The 26200-nt window shown below is 40.3% G+C and overlaps 1 protein-coding gene across 1 annotated transcript; it reads right to left on the bottom strand.

Annotated features, from left to right (window-relative positions):
- Window positions 1–1359: 1359 nt before the first annotated feature.
- Window positions 1360–25196, bottom strand: neurl1b (neuralized E3 ubiquitin protein ligase 1B). The gene is made up of 7 exons (XM_054598099.1): window positions 25157–25196; window positions 11198–12161; window positions 6863–7107; window positions 6440–6773; window positions 4454–5194; window positions 3068–3193; window positions 1360–2284 (listed from the first exon to the last, which is right to left on the bottom strand). Exons 2-7 carry the CDS (start codon window positions 11226–11228, stop codon window positions 2037–2039), a joined length of 1725 nt encoding a protein of 574 aa, XP_054454074.1. The 5' UTR covers window positions 11229–12161; window positions 25157–25196; the 3' UTR covers window positions 1360–2036.
- Between the last annotated feature and the right edge of the window lie 1004 nt (window positions 25197–26200).

Below are 26200 nucleotides of genomic sequence, written 5' to 3'. Positions count from 1 at the left end.
TAATCAACACACAAGGACAGGAACTGAAAAGACAGACGATGTTAATATACCAAATAAAACAGGAAATGATGAATGACACAAAATAAAAGACAGCCTAAAGGCAGGGCAGAACATGACAACTGTTTGTAGAAGTTTTTGTTCTACCATTTACAGAAAAAAAAACTTGGGAACTTTTCAGTTTGGCACCTCATTAATTTTACATGGCTTTCCCAAATTACACTCTTCACACATCACACTGTTTAATCACTTTTATTATAAGGAAAGTGTTTTCAGTCAGTGTGAATGAGTCTCAAGTTAACTGTGGTGTTTCAGGTCACACAATCACCGTGGCTGTGTGAGACTGTGTGAGACTGTATGTATGTATAATTTATTATACATACATATATATTATAAGGACTAGCTATAAGCTAACAGTTACATTTAGTTGTTAACAAACGAAAGCAAACAGCCTGTTTACACAAATGAGAAACATTAGAATCCCATTGAGGTTAAGTCATCTGATTAAGTCAGAAGTGCACTCACCTTTTACAGGGTTTTCATTTCCAAATGAACTTCTATCATATCAGATGATCTTCATCCCAAGATCGCCCCAGTTGTCATGGAAATAAAGATGTATACATTTTGTATTTTTCATGAGTTCTTATCCTTAAAAGTTGACCCTGGAAACACAAATGCTCATGGTCCCTCAACGTTTGATCACATCACATGATGGTCATCAGATTAAAAGAAAATATAGCTTTTGTTTTTGCAAAGATAATTGTGAAAGATTTTCTATTATTATGTCATATACTTTTAAATGAGATACCCTTCAATTTACAGTACACACTGTGAGCTTTTTTACTCATTATCAGTAGTTCTGTGTCCCTGTGGAAAAACAAAGGGTCTAAGAGCTAAATAAAAGTGATCATGATGGAGAATCCATGTTACTTTAAAGGCACACTGTGTAGGGTTTAGGGAGATTGACTGGCAGTAATGGAATATAATATTCATGACTTTGTTTATCATTCGAGTATAATCCACCTGAAACTAGTCATCACTGTGTTTTTGGTATCTTAGAGTGAGACCTTCATATGGGAGCAGGTCCTCTTCATGCAGTCCAACATGTTGCATCATCGTGTTTCTACAGAAGCCCAGAGAGGACAAATCAAACACCTGCTCTAGAAAGATCCTTTCATGTTCCTACGTTACCTGAAGGCCATCGTAGTCGTCCGAAACTCTTGGAAAAGGAGGAGTGAGCGCAGGGGTATTCAGTTGCAATCTGCAACCTCACCACTAGATGCCACTAAATCCTACTCACTGGTCCTTAGAATGTTAGAAAATGAAGTCTTATTAATGAATCCAAACACATTTTAATCATACTTAGTCCCTGTTTATTTATCTCTCAAAGTGCAAAACCAGACACTTCATTCTGTTCTTTGCAATCATACTTTCATGAAAGCGTACCACTGAATACACTTACCATACACTTACATTTTTCCGCTGACTATTACACCTTTTTTTGCATAAATTCTTTATCCGTGTGTCTGTTTCACCACAAGCTTTCATTACTGTACATTAAAAATATGGCTTGGATTGTTAGCATAATTACTTGGACACACAATATGACAAAAATCTAAGGCACTAGAAGTCATAGGCTACGGTCCACATATACTGCTGAAGCACACATAAATCTAGCACAATAGGGTTAAGGACAAAATATCGACAGCAGGATTTTCAGCAAATACATGTGACGTAAGAGACATCACATTGAAAATACAAAACAGGAGCATATGAGACATCTCTTCTTTTTCAGACAAAACAAAGGAGCTCCTTCAGCAGTTCATGTATTAAGATGAGCTCCATCACAGCTCTGCGTATGAAGAGCATCTCCAGAAATGATTCACCCATATAAAATGGAAATATAGGCACAATTATGTTCTGGTGTGGCTAATCTCCCATTGCGATCAAAATCCGTCTCTAACCAAGCCTGAGATGGGGACACAGGTGGCATCCAGCAGGGAAAGTCACATCACCTGTTTGTTTAAACATGTGGACCATCATGGCCGATATGTTTTGATTACATCTTTGATAGGCCTCCTGCATATCGGGCAGCAAGCATTGATCTGTCTCTTCAGCTTGACCCCACAGTCATTGCACAGACACATGTGTCCACAGGTGTAGATGACCGTGTCCACATCCTGGTCGAAGCAAATGGTGCATTCTCCGTGTTTTCCAGCAGAGGGCAGTTCTGAGGCGGTGAGAGTGGGAGAGACGGGGGGACTGAGAGGGGAGCTGGGAGCAGTAACTAGATGAGAAGAAAGAAAACATGGGTGTTGGAAATAGAGCAGACATGGAGGCATGTACACAGGTCACTTTTTTGTTCTTGGCCTTGTTGTGGGAAGAGTATGCCAGGCTCAGATCTTCAATACGGCTGCTTTTATATGTTCTATTCTGTATTCTTTGTCTGTGTTTTGGAGCGTGTTTTTTATTATTTATGAGCCATGACAAATACAAATTTCCATGTCAGAATCTAATCTTTGATGAATTATTGAAACAGTATGTGTTAGGGCTGCAACTAACAGATATTTTTCATAATCAATTAATCTGCTGTTTATGTTTCTTTTAATATGTTACATCAGAAAACAGATGAAAATGCCGATCACAATTTCCTGGAGTCAAAGTTGACGTCGTCTTTATGCAACCCACGGCCCGAAAATATTCAATTTACTTTGATGTTATGACAAGGAAAAGCACCAAATGTTCACATTTTAGAGGCTTAAATAAGAGAATGTTTGGCTCTTCCTCTTTAGAGATGACTTGATTGACTATGAAAAAAGCTCCCGATATATTGTTTTTTAGCAGTTGACCAATTGATTACTCTACTAAACTTTGCTAGTATGTACCCGATCATGGAGGTATATGTCTAACAATGTGAAAATGTCACATAAGAAAGGAGATCCGTTGTTGCCACTTCGAAAGTGAAACAAAACATCTTTCCCTCTACACCATAACAGCCTTCCTGCTGCTCCTCCTGACCTCGTGGGGTTTTCTACAAACACTGAAGGCATGTCAACATGAGGGAACCTACCCAGAGAGGATTCAGAGGCAGAGGAGGATCTGTTGACACTGAACGCCAGGTCTGAGTCACTGTCGTCTGGACTGCTGCTCTGAGAAGTGCTGGGAGATGTGGAGGGAGGACTGGACTGCAGAGTCCCTGTGTCACAAACATAAACACAAATGAACAAAACCCAGATAATTACATTCTTGGAAAGCCTTTAAAGGTGCCCTTTCAAGTGTATATTTAACTGTAGTTGATATCATTCCAATACAGAGTCCTTGAACTGTTTGAGTGTAAAGCTAAACTGAAAGGCTTTATACAGACCGACCCTAACCAGTCAGATTAGATATGAATACTTGTATTCCTTAGTTTCCTAAAGTGGTTTTCTTTCAGTTTCTGCTTGATGATAATATTGAGCTGATGGGAGTTTATGTGGGAGTAGTGGGAATTTACGACAGAAAGGTCACAGCTCTAAACTGAGCAGGCACATGCTACTTAAATGCATTCCTCTAGTCTGGGAGAAAATATCTGTAGGGTCTGCCTAGACTCAATAATAGACTGATGATAATTCATGTCCTTTAGGGCTTTTATCATTTCAGTATAAAAGGAAAAGTTAGACAGTCTGGGAAATATGTGCTTTCTTGAAGAGAGCTGATTCCAAACTTTGTTACCACCCTCATTCCTACCATTAAGGCGAGACATTATGGGGGAAAAAAATTCATACACAGGTTAATTTTGAGATTTTGGGCTATTTTGCTTCAATAACATGTCTTCTTACAGACTGCATGAAAGGAAAAACATCCAAAATACACATTTAGCTGTTTATTTCAATTCTTTGTCTATTTGTGAATGTAGATTTCTCCCAAATTCAACAAAAATGTGCTTAAGTTAGAGCGTCATTTGCATATTAAAACATAAATTTCAGTCTTAATGTAAGTAATCTACTGGGGAAGTTCAATGGAGATATATATTAGGTTTTTTTGAGTGTCTTATAAATGTATGGAATTTTACAAAACATATCCTTTAAGGGCGTTTTTTCAGTAGCACTTACATAGACCAAACATTGCAGTTTCCTATCTATTTTCTGAATGTTTTTGCAGAGGGGTTAGTTCATATATAATTCATAGCATGATTGAAGACATGGCAAAAACTAGATTTTTTTTTCATGGCTTTTTTCTGATTTATGGAGTGATACAAAGAGCTATTCATCTGTAAAAACATTTGGCTTTAATTGACAAACAAAAAGATAATTTGTTATTAAAAAAATAACAAAGGTAATGCTCATTTCCCAGAATGTCACACTTTTGCTTCAAGTACTCCTTTTGCCTTCACCTCTCATCTCATAACTACAAAAATAGACCACAGAGGAATATTTGATATTTGGGCTTTTGATTCATGATGATGCACTCAGCTTACCCAGTATCCTGAGTCTGTTGACAGCCCCATGCAGGGTGAAAAAGGCCCACAGGACCTGAGAGGAGTCCACACAGAGCAGCCTGCCACGTCCCACTCCGTTCACCCCGTGATGAACCTCTCCACTGGGCAGCAGACTGAAGCTGAGCACGTCTCCAGAGCAAGGCATGGGGAAGCCCCGATGTACCACCCAATACTCTTTACGGTCCAGGAGAAGTTCAGGGTCTGCCGGTAAGTCCCCGGCGTGTAGACTGGCCGGGTCACAGGATGTTAAACCAAACAACAGCGCCCCAAAGTAGGGTAGGCCCAGATGGCCCACTTCCACGTACAAAGTCTCACCTACATGCAGCGGCCTGTCACAGAATACCAGAGTCCGACTGCTGTCCAGAAAGTGGATGCAGGCGGCTGAGCGGTCTGCAGAGAGTATTACATCAGAGCCACGGACGGGGTGAAAGTGCAAGTCATTGTCCAGCGGAGAAGGTAGACCCCGGACCCCCCTCGGGGTGCTGAATCCAGCCGAGGCAGATGAGGACAGCGTGGAGGAGGACGAGGTGGAGGAGCAGCAGGGGATGTGCTGTGTGTAGTTATTGATCTGGAGGTTGGCCATCTTGGCAGCAGCAGCCTGGTTGTTTTCCAGCTGATTGTTGCTGTAATTGGCTGAGTCGTGGCTGCTCTGGGGCAGATAGGCACTCAGACGGGCAGCGCTCAGGCAGCTGGATCCCACACTCTCGGCAAACATGCTTTCTGTGGTGGAGAATATGAAAAAACAAGTTTGTGACATAGTGTGATATGATCTGTCCCCAAGTGAGCTTCTTTTTGTTTCTTTTCCCTTTTTCATAGTTTGTTTTTCTTCTATGATGCCTGAGGAAAAGCTGGATGCTGAGATGTTATCTTCATGTTACCACAGACGCTTTGATGTCTGCTTTTGCTCTATGAGCGCTTTTGTTTTTAAAGGCATACCGTAGGACTGCAACTAATGAATAATTTAATTATTCTCTTCTCTCAATTGAATAATTATCTTTAAAAACATGAGAAAACTGTGAAGTTTGTTTTTGAAGTTGTTTTGGCCTGAAGTTTATTTGACAGTAACAAGCAAATACTTCCCTTTCTTCCTTAACATGAGCTCTAAGCTACCACGCTTTATGCACAGAGTTCATATTACAGCTGAGGGACTGTTATAAAGGAGTCTGGCGCTAGTATTCCCCTTTGACTTATGATACATTCCTTTATTACTATTTCTAGTGATGCTGGAGCAGTTGAGTGCACTGGCCCCTCCAAAGCTCCCGGGATCTGCCGCCTTTACCAAACATGGCCATAGCTCTTGTCAGACTGAAGATAAACACACCCAGTGAGTACGAGAGGGAACCACAGGGGAAATGGTGATGGAAGTGAAGGAAGAGGGTGAAAGTGACAAAGCGAAGGGAAAGTGATAGTAAGAGAGTGGAGAGCAGTTAGGAGTGAGATGTTCAGGGTGGGTTAAATCCGTGATCCACATCCTGTTTATCTATGTTATGGTTATGGTTTTCTAGACAAACAAGTTTTTTCACACAGATAGCAGATCATTGAGCCTCCACAGGCCTTAATACGTACTCATTGGCCTCTACTGCTGCAGAGCTTCATGTCAACGCTGCTTTCTGAACTCAGGAAGCTGCTTAAATTAGCTGTGAATGTGTTGACACTATAAAAATAAGTTCCTGAGGTTTTGGGGTTTACAAAGCCATGGTCAATATACATGGATTTTAATAGACTCCATTTCTAGTCAAAATATATATATTTTATGTAAATTAATTCTAATTATGGATGGTGTATAAATTCATGACCACTCAGTTGTGAAATTTGTTCCTCTCATTTCTCTTTTGAAAATTATTCAGCTTCCGCTCGCCTCTCTCGGCTGCAGTCATGACAAAAACAATCATTTTATTATGATTATTATTATTATTTATAGGAGTCATTTCGCAGAGCAAGTAAACAACATAATAAAGTGCTTACCAAGCAGTGTGACCTCCTGCGTGATGCCATAGATATCTATGATGGCCCAGAGTGGACAGCCGATGCTGAGCCCGCAGTGGAAGAGGATGGGCTCTCCTTCGTTGATGCTGTAGAAAACTCTTCCATGGCGATCAGCCCAGAAGGACAACACGTTGTCCCTCGAGGCCAGTCTCTCAGGCAGAGCTTTGGCCCAGTAGCCGGGCCGTGTCACCAGGTCCGGGCAAGCGTATTTTGGGATGTCTGTAGCGACCAATTCGCTTGGGTCCAAACTGGTGAAACCGAAGCGTAGAGCTCCACTCCAACCAGTGTGCACACCACTCAGGCGAAGACGCACCTGAATTAATGTAATTAAAGAAAATGTAGCTTTTATTCTTTACATACCTAGCAGTTAAAAGAGTGAGTAATACAGAGTTGAGAACAAACCTTCTCATAGAGGTGGACCGGCCTGTGGCTGAAAGTGATGCCATTGCAGAAGCTGTTCTTGCGTGTGGCACGGCGAAGCTGCCCATCCAGCCTGATATTCTTGCCTTTGGCGTGGGGGTGAAAGCGAGGTGACTCCATGTTGATGCTGACCGGAGCAGCAGATGCTCTTCTCTCCACACCGGCCCCATTGTTAGGCAGATTGTAGTACTGCCTGCTGGCCACCGGACGGGGTTGCAGAGTTGCATCTGTGAGCACCAAAATATCAGGGGTACAGTGATTTAAAAAAAGAAAGCAATCAATGATTCAACCTGATCAACCAAATTAGACGGCAGCGTTATATGTCAACAACAGGTCTGCTTTTGTGCGACTCGGACAAGGTCAAAACAGGAATGTTAGTGACAACAGCTGTTGGAAAAAGAGGCGACAAACCAGCGCACAATAACCAGTTTGCAAGAGGTCCATGGCAGTTGGTCTAGAGGGCAGAGGCTGGTTATGTAAAGGAGCCCACAGTCTCACGCACTTCCTTTCCAGCACTGACACCATAAAGCCTCTCTGTGTCTCTCAACAAGTACATTAAATAGTCTCTTTTAGTATGTAACCCACATTTATAACTGTCCCAAATCAGTCTTCTTACCACATCCATATGGGACATTTATATTACAGAAATAACACAAGGTGAATTTAGACAAAACCCATGAGCATATAACACGGGGAAACATAAAAGGGACATTTTGCTTATGTTAAATCATCATATATTTGAGCCGTGCTTATATTAATAGCATCACAGGAGAGAGAGAAAACACAACAACAACGAAAATCTACAGAAAGTCGACAACAGATGCAATAAGCTTTCCTCTTATTTATGGGCTACACACACCCTTAGCCTACAGCATAAACAAACCCTGAATAGCCCCTTTCATTCCTCCACAGTTATCTTCAGAAATGGAATGAATCACACAGTGCCTCGTCAGTTAAGAAACACCCAAATGAAAGGCTTAATCTTCGATCGCATCTTCACAGGAGTCAATGTCCTACTTTGGGGAATCATTTCTTCATGAAGCATCACGAAACAAAATTAACATGGATCAGAAATCAAACGAAGACAAACTGGACATTTGATGGGGTTTTATATTAAATCAAATGAAAGCTGTAGATGGGTCTTTTATGGTAAAGAGTAATATTCAAAGGGAGGCGTTGTTTCTACTCGCCTCTGGGGCCACAGAGTGATTACATTTCTGTTTAAAATTCACTGTGAACCGGCGTAAAGACAATAACTCAGGGAAATGTTCCACAGTACATTTCCTAAATTAGACATTATCACTGATTATATTCTAAACTATGGAGCAGCAGGAAGAACATCTGTAACATCTCAAATGATGTGCGGGTGCCCCGCTCCTCTCTGCTTCTGGGAATTTGGCTTTTGGGGGACTAAAAAACTCTTTAGGTAAAGATTATGGAGAAAAACAAGTTGAGGATCAGCCTACAGGCTTTAGGCTTAACTGCCTCACTGACAGAGAGACACACTGGGACTCAGCAGTTAAAGGATCTTCAGTAAAGACTGTTATAGACACTTGTTTGCCATTATTAGATGAAAGGCATAGCCCGCCAGGTCATGCGCTGATGAATAGCCCAAGTTCTTGCCTCTTGTGTATTAACATTTCATTCGAGTCAGAGGCTATCTTTGAAAAGCTCAGCAGGTCGTTTATCAACTACCTCTGCTATGAAAAACTCTTTTAACATTCTGGTTTTAAAAAAAGACCAGCATAAAAATGTTTTTAGCCGAAAACAACCTCTTTGCTTGTTTGTACAATGTGAAACAAAGTTAATGATACCCTGCAGAGTTTTTGACCTTTAGCAGTGCTGTGGAACTGTTTTTTTTTAATAAGCGGGTCCCCATTTTGTTTGCCTTGTGCAGGAGGGCGCACATGCATATGCAACGCACAGCCCTGCCAATGGTTTCACACCACGGCGGTGATAATGCGCTAGGAAATGCAGTCTTGGGTGGTACATCAATGTGTCAACAAAGGCAGGGAAGAAGAAGACAGCTGGCAACTAAACATGAATAATTGGCTAGCAAAATATGCTTAGCAAATGTTTTATTGGGAAAGAAATGCATTCAATATGTTTGTTAGACTTCAAGGTTACACACAATTACTACAAAAGAAAACATTTTGTTTGTTTCCAAGAAAACTGTTAAGGGCATTTGAAATAATATTTCTTTCTATTTGATTAAAGCAAAATAACTCTTCCAACAAAAAGTAATCTGTTGTGGCACAAAAAGAGCAAGGATACTGGTAATTTCCAGCTTCTTGAATAAAAAATATAGTTTAAGGTTAAGGCTTTTTTTTTTTTGCGCAGTGCAGGGGATAGCAGATTGTTGGAAGAGTATTTTTTATGATTTTGGTGGCACATTCAGAAAAGCTGTCCGTGTTATCAAACGTCTTTCTGGATGATTATTTTTCCGGAAAAATCAGTCTTGGCTCTGTGACTTGAATGTAATTGTAATACGTGAGCTTGGGCTTAAGCTAGGTTGATGCCAGAGATAGATGAACACTCAGACCTCCTGCTAACAGCAATGTAGGTGATGCCTGCATGATGGACCACAAAAATCACAAGATCAGCAAAAGATAGGAGACAGCCAAAAACACGTCTTTGAAGTTAGGACTAGAAAGTCATAAGAAAGACTGAAATTACAGTGGGAGCACACAGAGACCTGTTCAGGATCAAACAAGGTGGTCATCCTGCAAAGCTCAGTTTCAAGTCTCACAACCAGCTTATTAGTCAATTATGGGAATGGTCTATCCTGATGAAAGAAAAAGCCCAAATAAATGCAATCATAAGACTGCACAAGGCACACTGTCGTGCCGAGGAAGGCTTTTTGATATGTAAAACAGATTATGTGCATCCGTCAGACTTATCTTTGATGATGAGTCTATTTATTCTCTCATATCTCTAGGCTATATGTATAAACTCATTCAGTGAGCACGACATGAGCCTCTATGGATTTTGGGGTCTGTTTTGCTTCTAGAACTTGTAAAACATGAATTTTTTGGAGAAAATAAACAGTGTGACATCACTTGATACTTCTTTCACATCTAATGACTTCTTCATCACAAATAAGCCTGCAAAATGATTCTACACTGTCTGAGATGAACCTATAAAAACCTAGTGTCTAATAGATTGTGCACATCTCTAACACAGACCCGGGTAAACGCAGATATTCTATTAGTTCCATGTTAATCAAAACCATACAGTGCAAGCAAGGACCCACGCTGAGTCTGCTCCTCTGTGACTAACTGTTCTCAGTCCAAACCCTACGTCAGCTGGCTCTGGTGGCAGCAACCACATCATCTAGCCACTGAGTGGGTCTGTTGGGGGGGCGTGGGAGTGTGACAGACATTAAATCAAAGGGATATGGGGAACTGATGTAGTGATGTAGATGTCACGACAATGTGATATTCTGAGAGCTCATAATCACAGATTTATGCAAAAACTCTTTGCTGACGATCAATTCACATGCGGGAATAATTATTTAGGATGAAGGCAGAACATGATATGTATTAGAGAATGGTCTCATAGTGTTTGATCAGTTTCTAGTCAAGATTCTGTTTTTTCTTAATGACCTCCTATCTGTCCCCATGTTAGTTATGTGATTCATGTGTGACTTGGCTGCTGTAATATTGCAATTTCCCAATGGGATTAATTAAGTAGCCTGCTCTATTTATCCATGTATGAAACAATGTTGTATTGCAAAAAAAAAAAAATACGGTGATACAACAATAAATCATGTCTGGATTATAGACAGATTTCCACAGAAACAATCTGATTATGCAAAAAGCAGAAACTGAATGCACATGCTGGGGTCTTTACAAGTAATTTAAAAAAAATGATAATTTGCTACCATCAGGGATGCATTTAAGATAAGTATTTCAATGCTAAAACAATACTCAATATCATTTCTCAAAAAAAAAAAACTAATGTGTTTCTGATGATGGATGTCAATGTTAATAAGGCTGCATTACTGAAAACATGAATTACTTTAGGTGATGATGGGCATCAATTGTCGCCCTACATTTCGCCTACTCTGCTTTTCATTTACAGCTACATTCATTATCACTCAAATCCAGACACAATTCTATACATGATTGAGTAAAAAAAAGTGTTTTTTGGTTGTTTTTTGTTGCAGAGAGCGCTTTTTTGGTCCTCGCTCCCAGAGAATCACGCTCAGCTCCCCCGCAGCAGCCATGTGTGTCTCTGGCTCTCAAAGCGGTGTTTTTGCACAGACCCAGCAACAATTACAAGCATCGTGAATGATAAAACAATAACAAGTCTCACCTATCAAAGGTTTAGGTGTCGTGTTACCCATTATGTCCAGAGATTCCTCGCACCGGCTGACAAGTTAATTCCGATTGCACTATATCTCTGTCCATCCATGCGTCCCTCGGTCCGGTGAGTGTCTGTCCTGGAACCAGTGCGATCGGAGTCTTGCGACGGGTCTCCCTCTTAATGTCAACCACCGAGCCGCTGCGACAGGCTGACACCTCCGACTGGTGCACAGCAGCCCCCTCCTTGCTTTAGTGGAGCTCCCCTCTGCACGACTTTAAAGACACAGTAAGCAGAGACCCCCCCCCCCAAGAGCATCACAGAGCCTCTGAATAATTCCTTTGATTATTCACTCAAAGCCTGTGATGAAGCCTAATGAGGGAGTGTAGCTTATAGGACAGACAGTAATGTAAAGGAAGACGGTTTGGCAGCACATTTACATATAGAGGGGGACAAAAGGGTGCAAACTTTGATAAGATTAAAAATGATTACAAGATCATTGATCATGTTGTTTTTGACAAAAAAAACCTTTTGCTTTTTCACATCCTGAAGAGGTTAAACTGATATGAAAACAGAAGATATATACAGAACTATTGATCCTTCCTGTCAGATGTTTAAATCACAGATTCCACAGACCATCATGGGGGGGGTTATCACACATTAATTAACCACCTATTCAATACGTCGGATACACAGACATGGATTGCACAATTTTTATAAAAGCCCATATGAGGAAAACCCCTCATTTCCCACCCTATCCTGTGCCTTCCCACAGCCTTGACTGCTGGGCTCCTCTCAAGCTGTTTCCTGTCTTCTGGACTACACCACTCTCTGAGGAGCCATGGCCTGCAGGGTTTATAGGACTGAGACATCAGTGAGGGGAGTGCCGGGACAGCGTATCTTACCATATAGTGGTGAATTGGAGGGGCCTGGGGTGTTACAGCAGCTGTGTGTCCAATATCCTGAACAAAGCCTGCTGGTTAAGAAATGCAAGCAAATGTAGATGCAAAATGCTAATTAATGTTCCTTGATGTCAATGTAATGTTCATATTGCGCTGGTTGACTACTCAGACATGATCCATATCACATACAAAGCAAAAGAGCGTCTGCAGCTGCCAATGTGGTCATACATGATCTAACTCAGTTTGAGGGCAAACAAGTCTCGTGAGAGTCGGCGTTTGGGTGAAGGCAGGCAGGAACTAAATATAACTCAGAGACAAAAGCATTTGTTTCTACGTTCTCAATGCTGTTTGTTTGAGCAGGATATGGAGGCTCCTTATATGAGCCTTGGGTGAATGGTGTTTGGGGTGAAGCAAAGCAGAAATGAAATTCCCCCCACGCCCTCACCGCTGACTCAGAAAGAAAGATCTGCTACAGCAAAGGGGATTAACACAGGAAGTGAATATGAGGCTGCGATGGAGTCTGCAATCAAGCTTTCCCTGTAAACACAGCAGAGCTGCAGGAACAAGTGCTGCTTCCCCTAATGCTCGCTTTACAGCCTGAATGCAGACTATGGGGTGTTAATGATCGCGTAATGATTGCTGGGCTGAATCTATTTCAAAGGGAAGGAACTGTACGTTCAAGATATTCAGCACAAACAACTCTGTTGAACGTTTGCAGAAATGTTAAATAGCACAGAGAAATGTTAGGAAATACGCTCATTCAAGTATGTAAGCATGACAAAGCCCTCGAGTGGCTGTCAAAATTATCAACAATTATCAACGATTTCCTGATATCAACAAAGAATCAGATTTTAACACACATGAAACGGATCATTTATTCAACCATGACGATGAAGCTCCCCTAACCTTGAAAAATGGTTTGTGGCTTTTGTACATTAATCATTGAGATGTCACATCTTAAACATGAAATTTGTGATCGTAACGCTTTAGGAGGGCCCAGACAAACGGCAACCTCATAGTAACAAGAAGACTGGGATTAAATCACAAAGATATAACATGTTAATTGGTGAGCTTTAAGAAGCCACGGTATGCACAGGCCTTTGGGAGCTAGCTGTTTCCCCTGTTTTCAGTCAATGTACTGGCTGCCTGATGTAGCTTTATACTGTAAGTTTACCATGCAAAAATGTGAGTGGTATCCATCTTTTCTCTGCAAGAAAGCGATTTAGCCTATCTCCCAAAATGTAAAACAATTCATATAAGATTACCGGCTTTTCTGTGTTTTCAGTGTAAAAGTGTAGTGAGTGGGATTTGGCAGCAATTAGCAATGAATTTCAACCAACTGAAACTTCTCCCTTGTGCCAAGGAAGTAGGAGAATTATGATGGCTTACACAAAGAATTTGAAAAGCAAATGGTGAATCTATAATCAGTGCTTGGTTTGTCCCTTCTGGACTGCAGTAAAAAACATGTGTACTTTAAGAAAATGCAAAGAAATAATATAGATTATTAACAATGGTCGAATCAAAAATATACAACAACGCTCAGAGATGAACTATGAAGAGCCTGCACACTTGACACGCTGTATATACCACTCTGATATCCAGTCAGAACTCACTCAGTGCATTCAAATAGTCTGAGGACAGTAGAATGTTAAACAACACACATTAGTTTAGAGAGCCTGTGGGTGGACTGCTTCTTACTCAGTCAAAGCCTAAATCAGAACCCGGCACCCCCCTCAGCGCTGACCCCTGGACACAGCTAACACAGATATGTCAGTCTGATTGCATGACAGCATGAAAGAGGCAAAGAGGCCTCTGGAAGATGGTGGCGAGACCGACAGAGAAAGAGCCCACACTGTTGGTTTGACCTCCAATCTAACAGAATCAAGTCAGACCACTGCAGTAGAGAGCGGTAGATTTTGGCAAGCCTGTGTGTGATTAGTTAGTATGAAAATGATTGGTCCAGAGTTGTGATTTACACCAACAAAACTAGGTGAAGGACAAACAGTACAACACACTGTCAGAAAGCTGCGTCTACTTTTATTGAACAGGATGCAAACAGGAAGGCTCTGCTCTAAATTGAACCATAATGCATACTGTCCCCTTTTTTGGGTATCGAGCATCTATGATGCAGCGATCTCATGAGGGCCCCTATAGCGAATAAAGTTATTTCCAGAGAAGGAGGGCAGACATGCTTCGTTTGCTCAAGGAAACTTGGCCCATAGCGGTGTGACGGCTGCCACGCAGAGCGGCGCAGTGACTGGGTCTTGGAAAGCAAAGTGTTACATTTGCAGTATTTTAATTCTCTTAAGAGATTCAAAAGCAGTGTAGCAATGCTGAGCAGATGGCTGTTTGGGAAAAAGTTTGTACGCGGTGGTCTCAGTATCATGGGAGGGCTGCTGTCCAAACCCCAGCTACTGATCTAATGGATGAAGTGAGTCATACCCACCTTCAAAGTGAACACAACCATCTCCATCAAACACACATGGGCCAGCACAATGAGCCGCATTCATACAACAATGTTTTTCTGGTCACCTCTCTTTGTTGGCGCACTGTTTTCTACAGTGCATTCACATTTGTTTTCAATAAGTGCTCCTGTCTTTTCATTAGCTTGACTCTTAAGCAGGATTTAGTGGATTATAGCGGTGAAGTTGCAGATCACATCCAACTGAATACCCCTCCGCTCACCCCTTCTTAAGGGGAGAATCACTGTGGCCTTGTAGAAACATGGCGGTGCAACAAGACGGACTGCGTGAAGGGGATCCACTCACTATGTAGATATGAAGCTCTCATTCTAATTTTCAGGTGATTATGCACCACTGAATACATAGTTATGTGTTAAATCCTAAACAATGTCCCTTTAGTAGGCCATTTGAGTCAAGCACCTGCTTTTCAAAAGCACAGAATGAGTTCAAATGTTGCCAAAGCCAAAGTATATAGATGATGAAAAAGGTTCATATCAAGGCAACAGTGCAGCATTTGTCTTTAATTGGAGCCATTGAAGGGGGAGTTCTTGCCATGTGCTCGATTCCCTTACAGATTGTTCTGATTTCGAAAATCCTCAGATCATGAGACTGAGTGCTGTGGCAGTCTTGCGCTGACAAAATGCATGCATGCTTGGTTTCACTTCTGCAATTTGGGATTTAAGTAAATTAAAAACACCACCATGAAGTGAATCACTGGCAAGTGAGAAAACAAAGCACTGACACTGGCATGAGCACTGCACAGTAATGCAGTAAATTGAGAATTGGTGTAGAACTTTTTACTCATGTTCTCTTCATGATTTAAGTTTTTTCAGTGCAGAGAAAATACTGTAAATACTTACAAATAGTACTTATACAAACAGCAAGCAGACAGCATCAAATATCACACCTTATAAATGATCTAATGCAGTATATGTCTGTACCTCTTCTATACCTTAACCGTAGAACAATTCAAAACATGTCATCATGCCATAAATGAAAAATAAACATGGGATTTCTGACAAAAATTAAAAACTTAACTCAATGTCTACTTTTCTTGCGCTTTCAACCTTATCTCATGGTCTTCCACAGTGGATGGAGTTTGCTTAGTTGTCATGGAGAAACAGGAGATCAGTTGCTCAGTACAACAGAGCAAACTTCATCCACTTAGGAAGGCTGTGACGCTGTAAATGACATTTAAATGTCTGGAAAAATAGAGTAAGTGGAGTTTTTTTGGGGCAAAATATTGTTTCCAAGGTCAATTATGAACTGTTATGATTCAACACTAAAAAAAAACACCCAAAAAGCACAAGCGAATATTACAGACATTGTCAGATTCTGATCATCCTCCAAGAAGTAGTTTTCCTCAATTAATATTTTGCTTTACGAGTTCTGTCTACTCCTCGTGTCTAACACTGATTCACCTCTTCCTGTTGGTGGGCAGGTTGTTAAAAATTGTAATGATAATGGACACTGACATTGACTGTGATATGAGGAATTTCCTGATTCATTTTCCATTGAAGGAGTCTAAATCATGACATTACGTAACGCGTCAGCCCCTCACATTAAATGACCCCTGCTACGCTAACACAATGGAAACTGTCAAGGGGCTGCATTAAAAAAAATGTTTAGTCTGAATGTCTTTTTAGCTTTAATCGAGCACTTCAAAGTATACTAAAATATCAGTAAATCAATGTTGCCCTTTGCTATGAAAAACAAAATTTTCAGTTTGTGCTAGCGGAAGATGAAATAGTGGCACGGCTCCACTAAAATGTTGTTTTAGGCCTCTCTGTCAGTGGGAGACATGCTAAAAACGGCCTTTCAGTGCATTTAACCAGATGCACGGACAGTGTTCTTCCTCCATCTGTTCTATTGTCTCGGTTTTCTCTGGGATGAAGAGCGGATACACCACCGAAGGAGATGCAGGAAACGCTTTTGGCCCAGATCAACATGGCCAACTTCTTCTAGTCTTTTGCACAGTGGCCTCAGATGTAAACGCAGCTTAAGACTATGGAAAAATGAAGATATTCATAATCGATACTGTCGTCTATTGATTTACAAGATGGAGCAATCAATCTTGATAAGTGTGATCCAAAGGGACAAACATTGTTCCACACAAGAATATAATCCTTATTTGTTCCTTTTTCTTTCATCTTTTCAGCATGCTTGATGCAGTGGAAAATTTGTGGAATTATACAGCTGACAGAGGGTTAATTACAGCTCTGAGCGGTGTCCAGTCTCTGGCCAAAGAGGAACAGGAAGGACTTACGGGTGTCTATGTCAAGGTCTTTGTCAATTTCAACATGACTCCACACAAACAGCAGCAGGCTCGCTCAGGACGGCCTGTCAGGCACAAGCCAGAAATAGACATTCTGGTCGAGCATTAAAATTTACAAGTTAAGGCTGTATATTTTCAAGCATTTTTCAAAAACGGATAAAAAGAAGAAGGCTGTCTTGTAAAGAGGATAGGTATACAATGCTAAATAAAGAGAGCTGGGTGTGTATATATAGAAAGGGTTTCATGTTGGTGTGTGTTTAACTATATAAATGTGTGTTTTGTGGGATAATATCTTAAAAAGGGATGGATGTTGTTGACCCACAGCATTTCACTGTCGCACCGCAGTTGTAAAAAAAACTCTTGCCATATTCACATTAATCCTGTCAGGCGTACGGGGGGAGCAGGGAATTCTTGTGGTATATTTCAAACAACTAACCTATGGTTAAGAGGATAAAAATTAAACATCATTAGAATTTATGACACAGTTCAAAAGGAAATCGCTTCCCAGGCAATTTAAGGCTTGTCAGAAATTGCCTTCAGGGTCCCAAATTCTAACCATTAAATTGTTTCAGTCTCAAATATTCGGAAGAAAAGAATCCAAAATCTCATTAGTGAAATGGAAGTGGTTTTGAGGAACTGCTGAGCGGCTCCATTTTGGGGGTTTTCAGCTACAACCATTTTAACATTTTAATGAGTCCCTTTTCATGTGTTGATCATTTCTCACTAGACCTAAGGCAGCAGATTATTGAAGATAATGTTCCTGAAAAGTGGAACCGAGGTTTTCGGTCTTTACTGTACTGTATTATAGCGTGAGGGTGAAAATTGTTTTTTTTAAATACCCACACCGCTAGACACACAGAAGCAATTAAATAGCAGTAAACACTCAACCAACATACACAATCTAGTATTTCCTCTCTAAACCTCAAATAACATCATGGAATTACTATCACAAACAAAACAAAAAATATGAACAAGATGTAAAGCCCAATTTGGCACTATTCCAAAAATCAAATATTAACAGATTTGAGTAACTCCAGCATGTTGCTAGAGGTAACTAAATGTTTATACACAGCCGGCCCCCCACAGTGATGCAGACCTTGACCACGGAGCGCTCAGCGACCCATTGAAGGCCCAGGGGTTATGACACAAAATACTTCTGCTATTATTACCCTGTGCAGTCACTCAGCACGCTAAAAAAGACATCTAAGCTCACTTTCAACAACAAGCTTGGACAAAAGTCTCTCGGTTGGAAAGAAGATTCCAATGTTTCCAGGAAGGGAAAGAAATTTTAGGAACAACAGCCACCAGCCAGTCATATTATATACTGACCATTTGTGTGTGCACGTTTTGTCTCACAGTCCCAAAGGAAAGGGCATATAGGGATAACAGAGAGTCCAGGTACTACATTACATAATAGCATATTTCATTCCAAACCTTTTTCCAATCCTCTGAAGTTGGTAGCAGGAGACAGTAAGACAGACCTGAGCGGTATGTATGGTAACCTTCTGCTAGTAGAGCTTTCCTGTTCAATCTTTTTCTACCAGTTGCCCCTTTTCTACCACTTACTGGAGGTTAAGAGGCTGTCCAGCTCCAAATTTCCCACATATGGCAAAAAACATCAGCGTGGACAAACTGTAGTGGTCCGCACATGTCAAAGGTCATAGAAGTTACTTTGTCAGTCTCGTCGATACAGCATTTGCGTCTGAGCGTTCAGTAACATCAAAATAATGTAACTCCATATGGTTTCACCATGCGGCTGTTGTTGGATGCTTATTATTTTCATGATATCATCACAGTCTCTGCACTCTCACCATGGCAGGCCTCCAATAACAGATCCCCAGATCAAAAACAAATGAACTTGTGAGCAAACTAAAACAGAGGCGGTAACACAAAGCAGTTTTTGTTCCCCCCACTGGACTCTGCACAGCTATGAAGGACATATAATTGACACTTGGGGGGGCATAATCAAGCATTTCTTTTTCAAGCCACAAGCAGCAGTATACCAGCAGATTCAGTAATAACGTTCTGCTCTGTTGGTATCAAGGGAGATTTCAAGGCTTTAATGAAGGCGGACAGTGTGGCATCACTTCATGTAAAATGATTCTTTGACTTCAGGTCACACTCCTTCTACCACCTGTCCTCAGCAAAACAACACAATTTAAAACCAATTTTTTTTCCCGAATTTACCTGTCAGCTTAGCTCTACAGTGATGGCAGCATTGCCTCCCACATGCCTGTGTCTTTTCCTCTCCAGCCCTCATGTCCTTAGCTGCTGTCCTTTTGCCTTAACGCAGCTCTCTTCCACAAATATTTTTAGAATAATGTAACAAGAAGTCAAAGAGACATTAAATGTTTCTGTGCTAAGGGTCTTGAGGCATGCTCCCTGCCTCGCTCCTGACTCTGGTGGGCGTAGGTAATTAGAGAGCGGGTCATGTTAGTCCCAGGTCTCCAGGGAAACAGCTGCCATACATCCCTGGTTCCCATGGAGCAGCTTGAAGCTGAGGTGTGTGCCGACTCTCCTCTGCTAGCGACCACTCTGTTCTGGGCGGATGCCCTCCACTGAGCACATGGAGGCTTCCTTCTTTCCAGCTACCTGAGGTATCACTTCAGGATCACTGATCACCGTCACACATTCTGACAAAATGACAGTGAGATGTACACTGATCTGTGTGAATCTATCATTTTTTTAGTAATTTGTAAATAAAAACAAGATCTTGTGTATTTCTTCTCCCTATACCTCAAATATTCACGTAAAATAAAAAAAATGGTATGTAAAAACACTTCCCTTCTTAACATCCTTATCTTTTATTTATTACTGCCATTTATGTAAAGACTGATGTTCAAAAAGAGAATTTACAGAAAAAGAGAAGACAGAGGGAGGAAATCAGCTGTGTTCCTGCCTTATCATTAGATTTCCAGACTATGAATATGAAAAAAATAAGTGAAGTCCAGGGAGAAACAGCTATTTTTCACGACGGATTTGCAGCCCCGTGGCTTCAGCTGAACAAGAAAGCAGAGACAGATTAGCAGCAAAGGAACAGGCTCCCTCTGATGGGGTTGATGAACAGAGAGCTGGTCTGTTTCATTGAAAGTACACTTTAGTGTTTGAGGGAAAACAGATGAACTCTTAAGGTCAGAAGATAGAAAAGTGTATGTATGCTGTTATCCGAGCCTCTCCTTGCTTTGGTGCGTGTTGGTGCATGTTAGCGGGCCCCACTGACCAGCTCACGGACGCCACTCTTCACTGCTCTCATTCAAAGGGTACAGCTGATGTCGTCTAGGCCCCGTCCTCTTGTTCTCCCACAGGTAGACACTGTGTCAGGCTTTCATTGTAGTTTGCACGTTTAGCACTGTTAGCTGCAAGCTGCCGGCTCAGCCAACACCAGGTTAGGATCAGGCAATCGAAATGCTCCCAATCTCGTACAGACCTTTAATATAACCAACATAATAACCATCCAAAACTTACTTAGTGTCTTCCATTACTATGTTGTAGATCTTCATATGCAATGCCATTAGGATTTGACTTACAAAAATTTTATTAAATTAACTTGTTACAATTTCTTAAAATGACATCTACCGACATCCAGTCTACGAATATGCAAAGATTTTTTTTAAATAAAAAATTCAACAACAGGACACAAGATGTCTCCTACTTTACTGAAAAGTCAGTTTTCATTGTATGTTTCAAAATGGACCAGGATTCTCTTCTAAACGTTGTGCTGTCACAAAACCGTGCTTCTCCCCTCAGCTGATGAGAAAACAGCCTTCTAATGCCCGACCTTACACATTCACCGCTCTTCACTGTCAAGGTCAATCATAAGTGAAGCGACAATAATCGAAACACATTTTTTACTTTCTTACTTTAATCTAAGGCCTGAGATGAGGAGTTTGCCAGTAAGTGGCATCCACTGCAACTGATAATTCCTGTGCTGTCAGAATCCAGCAATGTGTTGGATTGGACACTATCTGCTATCTGGAGGCTCACTCCTTAGACGGACAGCATACCAGACATCAAAGACAAACTGCCATGGGAAGGACATGGGCTAATGGGAAGTTGTAAGTTGATCTCATAGCCAGGACACTTTGAGATGTCACAATGTACAGTATGCAGCCAATATTATATTCCTTTATTATATTCCTTTATTGATCCCCATGGGGGAAATTCAAGTGTTGCAAGTGTTCAAGTGTTGTCAATATGTTCAAACAGGTAAACAACTGGGAAAGCAACAGGTACATCTCTGAAATCTGTCATCAACGAGATGAAAGACCAAGCTGTGGGGGCCATAAACACCCCGTTACATAACCCCCGCATTTCATTTGCAGGGGGGCAAACAGCGAGGTCAATTTCACAGACACTCGGTTCACCTTTAGCACTTTTACACAGCTGAGTGCTTCCGCCCATCTGTGCCCCTTTTCCTGTTCTCTATGTCCCTCTGCTGCCATGAAGTCAACCACCATCCACGCCCTTTGCAGTCACCCCTGTCTTCTTGTAACGGGAGCTCTTATTTATCTTACTCATTATTTTCTTTGCCTCTCCTTAAATCTAATCTCGCCTCCTTCCCATTCCCTGGCCCCCTTCCTCTCTCCCTCACCCCCTTGTCATGACATTGGCCTGTGACACGTGTGGGAAACTTTCTGCGGGGCCCCAGCTTCGGGTAGGACACTGATATACTGAGAGTGCTTGGTGACAAGGCTATTTTAGGAACTTGTAAATATGAGAACTTCCTTTCCTAAAGTGTATCTAATATCCCAGGGGATTATTAACAACAAGAAGCATTACAGAGGCAAAACTCGCTGCGTGTCCATCATGAATTCTTGTACAGCTTCGCCTTCTCTTTGTGTTTGAATCAGTGGTATATAACATTAAGCTCCAGAATAGTGACCACCACCTTGTTTTAAACATTTTTACAAACACAGGTTTAAAACTTAAAGAGACAATTTGGTCTTTTTCAAAACAAACAAAAGTCTTTTTCAGCAATTGTTCTTCTGTCTCTATGATAGCATTATCATGTGCTTCCACACAATAGGCCAAATCTTATTTATTTATTTATTCATTAAGGATGCCAAAACTCTCTCCCCTGCTTGGAAATCCGGAGACAAGACAAGGAACAAAACAGGGAGGAGGCTGAGATTGTGATAAGGGAGATCTGGGGTCTGCTGTTTGTCTTTAAGCTGCAAAAAGATCAGATTGAAATGAACTGCTGAGTGCTTTGCATATAGGGTTAGGTTTAGATAACATACTGAGAACAATAGTAATAGTAATGAGTGCTAAAATATTTAGTCATTCAGTGGTGATTGATTGGGAATATTTTTTTAATTATAGTTGGCTCACTTTTTAAAATGACAAACCATCGTGACCCAATTCACAATATACCTTATCTATTACTTGTGAGAAGAGCCAATTTGTGCGTAAAACTGACAATTTTGACTCCCATCACAACTTAGATTAATGCATGTTATTGAAAACATATACACATGTTAAATACCCTATAAATGAGACCAAATATTTAACTCTCTTCACTTAGAAAAACAGAATGTATGCTAGCTTTTTTATATTAAATTAAATGCCAGAAGTAGGCTTCAGTTATCACGACAATACAAACATTCATGCTCCCTCGTGTGGCTTAAAGGTATACTGCAGATATAAATGTTAAATGAAAGGCTGTGGAAGAAATTCTGAAAATGTATTTGGCAGTCCCAACTCAGTCTTTGGGACAGACTGGTTTAAGTCATTAATCAAGAAAAAATGCTAAATAGCTGCTGATTCCAGCTTCTCCAAAAGTGAGGATATTCAAACATGGATATTTAAAGATTTCATCATAATGGATTCATTAGAATAATGCAGGCCACAAAGGATGAAATTACCCAATATTAAAACTATTGTCAGCTGAACACGCTAACAGACAGACGTAGGTGACATATATTTCGAGTGAACATTACTGATAAAGTGTCTCATTTTCATTCTCTTTTGTCTAATTCTTTCATAATACCCACAGAAACACACACCCTCACACACTTACACTCTTATGGACTAGTCACAATGTCTAAATTTAAGTCTCTCTCTCACACACACACACACACACACACACACACACACACACACACACACACACACACACACACACACACACACACACACATATGCACACAGTGAAGCAGCCTTGAATAATTAAGATGGTGCTGAATGTTTAACTGCCTCTCCTTATGCCACCCAAGAGCTTAATCACATGTGAGAGCAACAGCAGAGGTCGTACTCACACTCATCCGTATTTTACTTTCAAGACACACAATGTGCAATAATATAGATACTTTGCTCAGCATGTAACTTGAGATGAACTAAGCGGGATGTGATCTGAAAACAGCAGATGAAGCCGTCATGATGATGGATCCTTGTTCAACGGATAAAGTCTGACCTGAAAGCCTACACTCTGCTTTCTCAACCACTAACTCTGTTCTCCACTCTCATCCTCTCTTCAAAACACTCACTCTGTCTGATGGTATCAGGTCTCCTGCTGACATCACGGTCGAAGGGGGGAGCGCTCCAACATATACAATAAGCACTAGTCCTCTTCAAAGACAGGCTCTGCTTTATAGCTTCAGATATAGGAACAGATATACAATATAAAAACAGCCCCTCCTGCTGCTAGGACATTAGCAACCACTTCTGCTGAGCCACAGAGGAAACATGTCTTGTTACACTGTTGCCTCACAGAATGTGACTTTTAAATTAGGACAATGGATGTTTAAATATCCAATATTTACTGTTTTGCAGAGATCTAATACAGAAGAACAGAATGATAAAAAAAAAAATGAGCTTAGCTTGGCTACAATAATCCAGAGAACTCATCCCTTGTCTTGCTAAAGTCAGGTCATAAATGCTGAGCTCTCTAATGGCCCACCCCCACCATATTAGTGTTATATAATGGCGCCACCTAGTGATGCACATTGGTGTGAATTAGAAGAACGACCTCCAAACATTTACATGAACATTTAAAACATTCAGAGAGTGAAAAACACCAAAGCACTGAAGACAAATAGACGTTCCCTTGAGGAGTTAAACTGTCCCACATTAAATGTGTTGCTTTGTTTGGTGCTGATCATAATACATGTGTATTTATATGTGTAAGAACATGACAGCAATCAAACAGAAAGTGTGCTCATACTAACTACAAAACAGCTTTTATCCACAGTCCACCACTGTGGATTTATAAGATGGCTGTTTATAATGCCAGCAAAAAGAAAAACACAATCTATTTGTGAACAGGGGCGATAAATGTTGCTGAAAATACTAAAAGGGAGGAAACAGGACCATCTGAAAACAACTGAAATGGTTTGTTTGCTTTTCTTCTGGATTACATTGGTTCTTGTCCAGTGACTTCCTTTTCTATTCTCACAATCATTTTTGTCCTTTTCCCATCACCCAACAGGGGTCTGGGAAAGTTATGACATCACTAGCGGCCTCGGTTAACTTCTCTCAGCCGAACAGGGCTCAGTACAGCAGTGGCTGAGTGACAGGCATTTCCTGTCTGTCTAAAATAACAAATAATAAGTTTCATTAATATGAGATGTGGGATGACTGCTCGGACACTGGTTCAGGGTCAAATATTTGAGCCATTCAATTTTCTCTCAACAATTGTGCAAATCATATAATGAGATAGTTGCAGTGATAAGATGTGAAAACAAATCATAGATTTGCCTTTTTTTTTAAACAATGAGATGGAAGTGTTAAAATTGAGTCTACAGTTAGTCTGAGCAATCATTATAATATTGTCATGTATTATATTTTACTGAGGTTAGAGTATATTTATGTTATTTGTATCTCATTCCATGCAACAACAAAAAAAAGAGTAGTTTATAAAAGGCTTATGAGAATCAGTAATCTCTTTTAAATCACTTCTTAAAACACATTTTTACAGAATGGCTTTTATGTGATGTCGTCGTTTTAATGTTCCGTTTTATTTGGTTTTACTATTTTATCTTATATTCGTTTACTATTTCACTTGATTTTATTTATTTTGTTCCTTTATTTGATTGTCACTTGTTATTTCATTTTATTTCCTAGTTTAGTTTTATTGTTTTTAACGTTTCATCTATTGCACTGTTTTGCTGCCTTGTCTGTCGAAGCACTTTGTAAACCTTGTTTTTAAAAAAGGTGCTATATAAATAAAGTATTATTATTATTATTAGTAGTAGTAGTATTATTATTATTATTATTATTATTATTATTATTATTATTATTATTATTATTATTATTATCATTATTATGTTTAACAACCTTAAGTCAAATATTAGTAGAGTGAAAGCTGTGTGAATAAGTAAAGCATCTGTCTTACCCTCTGTGGAGCAGTTCAGGTTCTCCTCTCTGGTGGAAAGAGACAAACCGCACAAACCGAAGGGGATGTTTGATGACTGCTTGTGTCCCATTGTGTCACCTATACAAAAGGGTTGAACTCAAACAGGTTAATGCCGTTTAACTAAACGTAGGTTTACCCTGGTAGTCTGCTGTCTTCTAGCTGCTGGTGGTTGTTGGTGTGAGTCAGGATATGGCCGTTATATTAGAGACGAGACTAAATCCCGCCAGAAAATTTGAAGACGTGTGAACATGAGCACGTGGATGTTGTTATCTCTTTATTCTGTCCAATAAAATCCAACCCTGAGAGGGGAAAGACAGGCTGCACTGCGGGTTACAGACACGACGTTAGAGGGGAGACCGGGTACTTTTGCTGCCACAGACCACAGATCAGTTTCTAAAAATAAAACAGTTGAATTGGGCGTGCATGGTAATGTTCTTGTCCTCAAGTCCTTGATGTTTGCTCATAGTCTACAACATTAAAACGACAAAAAAAAGTAAAATAAAGGTACAATACAAATATGTAAAGTTTGAATGACTTTACATATACATTACACATTACACTGTGCAATAATAGTTAAAAAAGTTAAAAATAGTTAAAATAGTTGTTGTTTTTTTCTCTGTCTGTAAATATAATATTTCAGTTATTGTTGTTTTTTCTACTGTTTTTTTATTGCTTATTTATAATACTTTATTTTATTTTTATTTTTCATTTTTTATTTTTTAGCTTGTCTTGCTTCTACTATGTCTCTTGTGTGCACTTTACTCTACGCTGTTGTAAGCCTGCAAATTCCCCCACTGCGGGACTAATAAAGGATTATCTTATCTTATCTCTCTTATCTTATCTTTACTCTTTTTTTTATGTGAACTGCATGCTACTGTAACTAACAGGCCTTTTTACAGAGCACATTTAGATTTTGATCAAACTCATGATGTCTGAATTCAATATACAGTATCTGCTTCAGTTTAAGAGTCCTAGTAGTGAGTGATGGAATTATTCAGATGCTTTTATTAAAAGTGGCAGTAC

This window comes from Anoplopoma fimbria, chromosome 4 (assembly GCF_027596085.1).
Source record: "Anoplopoma fimbria isolate UVic2021 breed Golden Eagle Sablefish chromosome 4, Afim_UVic_2022, whole genome shotgun sequence".
NCBI lineage: Eukaryota > Metazoa > Chordata > Actinopteri > Perciformes > Anoplopomatidae > Anoplopoma > Anoplopoma fimbria.
This window is presented reverse-complemented; position numbering and strand designations above follow the sequence as displayed.